Source organism: Fragaria vesca, linkage group LG4 (genome assembly GCF_000184155.1).
Source record: "Fragaria vesca subsp. vesca linkage group LG4, FraVesHawaii_1.0, whole genome shotgun sequence".
Taxonomy (NCBI): Eukaryota; Viridiplantae; Streptophyta; class Magnoliopsida; order Rosales; family Rosaceae; genus Fragaria; species Fragaria vesca.
In genome coordinates this window covers 15,295,679-15,298,015 of record NC_020494.1, presented here as the reverse complement: position 1 = coordinate 15,298,015, position 2,337 = coordinate 15,295,679, and the positions used below count along the sequence as shown (strand labels likewise).

At 38.3% G+C, this 2,337-nt stretch overlaps 1 protein-coding gene across 1 annotated transcript in view; it reads left to right on the top strand.

Moving 5' to 3' along the window:
* The first annotated feature begins 1,135 nt into the window (after positions 1 to 1,135).
* LOC101295415 overlaps positions 1,136 to 2,337 on the top strand; it is a 16,298-nt gene continuing 15,096 nt past the window's right edge. The window contains exons 1-2 of the mRNA XM_004298211.1: positions 1,136 to 1,265; positions 1,376 to 1,630. Coding sequence (XP_004298259.1) covers positions 1,136 to 1,265; positions 1,376 to 1,630 — 385 coding nt within the window. The remainder of the gene's footprint in view (positions 1,266 to 1,375; positions 1,631 to 2,337) is intronic.

The following is a 2,337-nucleotide window of genomic DNA, read 5'->3' as shown; positions in this document are numbered from 1 at the left end:
TCGCCGAATATCAGTTTGCAGCCGAGATTGATGTTGTCTGAAGTTTTGGGTGGAGGTTGCTGCCCAGACCTTCAACTCCGATCTCCATGGCCTTCATCTTCACGTTAAACAGGTCCGGGATGCCTCTGGTGTCCGTCCGGCAAGAGAAGGGACGTCGTCGGCGCTTGATCGCTGCAAAAGCAGGGACGTCCGCACTTTTACGGGTTTGCGGACGTCCGTCTGTGATCCCGACTGTAGAATACAATACTCTATCATATATAATACATAAGAAGTTAGCTAATTGCTGATCAGTGGTCGAAACTTGTGGAGAAAAATGCTAGATGAATCACCTTAGTTTTTATACGAGACGTTAAATAGTTTGATGGTGTTTACTACTTGACTAATATATTCCTTTTTATATGCTTTGTGGCACATAGCAAACTTGTGTTCTACCCAAATGGAAACAAGAAGAAGAATGTCAAAGACCACATCTCTCTCTACTTGGTAAAGGCGGGGGAGAATTCACTCCAGCCTGGTGAGGAAGTATATGTCGATTTCCAGTTATTTTTGCTTGATCAGATAGAGAACAAGTACTTGGTTATCGAAGGTATGTATACTTTAATTTAGTTACCTATGTTAGATTTCCTGAAGCAAAAGTGTATAACTTACATAACCTCTCTGAGTTGCAAGTCTCATCAGATGCTTTTAGAAGGAACTTTCGCTTTCGAGGCGAGACGTCTGGTGCAGTCGGTTTCGACAAACTTGTCTCTCTAAAGGACTTTACTGATGCCTCCAATGGTTATCTAATTGATGATACATGTGTGTTTGGAGCTGAGGCCTTTGTTTGTAATGGAACAAGACGGGTACCCCCAACAGATTGCCTATCAATAAGCAAGACTATCTCACAGAGGTACACGTATACTTGGAAGATTGCAAACTTTTCAAACTGAGCTGCTGATCACTGCTATGAACAACGATTCACTGCTGAAGGCCATACCTGGTATACTTGTTATTAACAACCATCTCTCTATTTTTTTTTTTTTAGAGTTAACACTTGTTAAAAGTTTTCTTCATTTAAATGCTCGATCTTGTTCTTGTATTGCTTGTTGCAGGAGGATAAGACTATATCCCGAGGGATCGGCTGCTGCCTGCTGGAATGGGTACTCATCTAACTCTATATTTGGGATTAGCTGATCCAGAAAATCTTCCTGATGGCACCCAAGTACCAACCAGTTACACTCTGCGCATTCTAGATCAATTACATGCAAACCATTATGCTCGCAAGAGTGCGTAAGCTTTAGTCTTTTTTTTTACACATTGTGCATAGAAGAATTTTCCTAGCTATACATATAATCTAGCTGGCGAAAAATAAAATCATTTCTCGCTACACTTGTAGGTAATAAAGTTCTGAGTGGCACTGGCCCTACTGCTAATGGATGGGGTTGGCATCTATTCATCACACTGGAAGCTCTCAGACGGGAAGCCAACGGGTATTTGAGATCGGATATTTGCATTGTGGAGGCAGAGTTCACGGTCGCCGGAACTGCTATGGTACTAAATACCTCAGGCGAAAATGATACTGACATTCAGGAAGATGATAAGGTCGACGTCCAAAGATTTTCCAAAGCCCAAAGGATCACACATTTTGTCTGTAAAACAAACTATTATGAAGAAAAGTAGTACTTATATGACTACTATCAGTCTATCACACAGCTTATCGGTCGGCTGTTGTGTCATTAGTATCTCAAAATGCACTGATAATATTCGGTAGGCATCAGATTCAGATGTTATCAACTTCAGTTGTTGACATGATTAAGATTTATAGCTAAAAAGGTTTTAACGTTGGTGAATCTTACTAATGAACATGATTTGGCTTTGGTTTTGGTACTATTTTCATATAGGGTTTACATACATTTACACATGTCATACATACATTTACATATAGGGTTTACAAATATCATTATAGTTTGTTGATTATGATAACATGCATGCAGCATGCATGATACTTCTTCTAACATTGTCCTTTCTACAAGTTTGTTATGAGTGTTGTAACTCTGTAAGCTACATTGGTTTAATATCGAAAATTATACAGCGCACCCGGGTGCGCTGAATACGCTCTCGTTTAATATATGGTTCGGTTGGAAGTTGGAACACTTTATTTTACATAAATTTTTACACCGTTTTTTAACTATTAGATTTAATTGTTTTCAACGGTCATGATTTATTATAAGAATGATGTGGCAGATAATGTGGAAACAAAATTATTTTCTAAAAAAAAACTTAAAACTTAATATATTGTATGTAAATGGTGTAAAATGAATGAGTAACTTTATTATCGATCAATATATCTTCAATTTT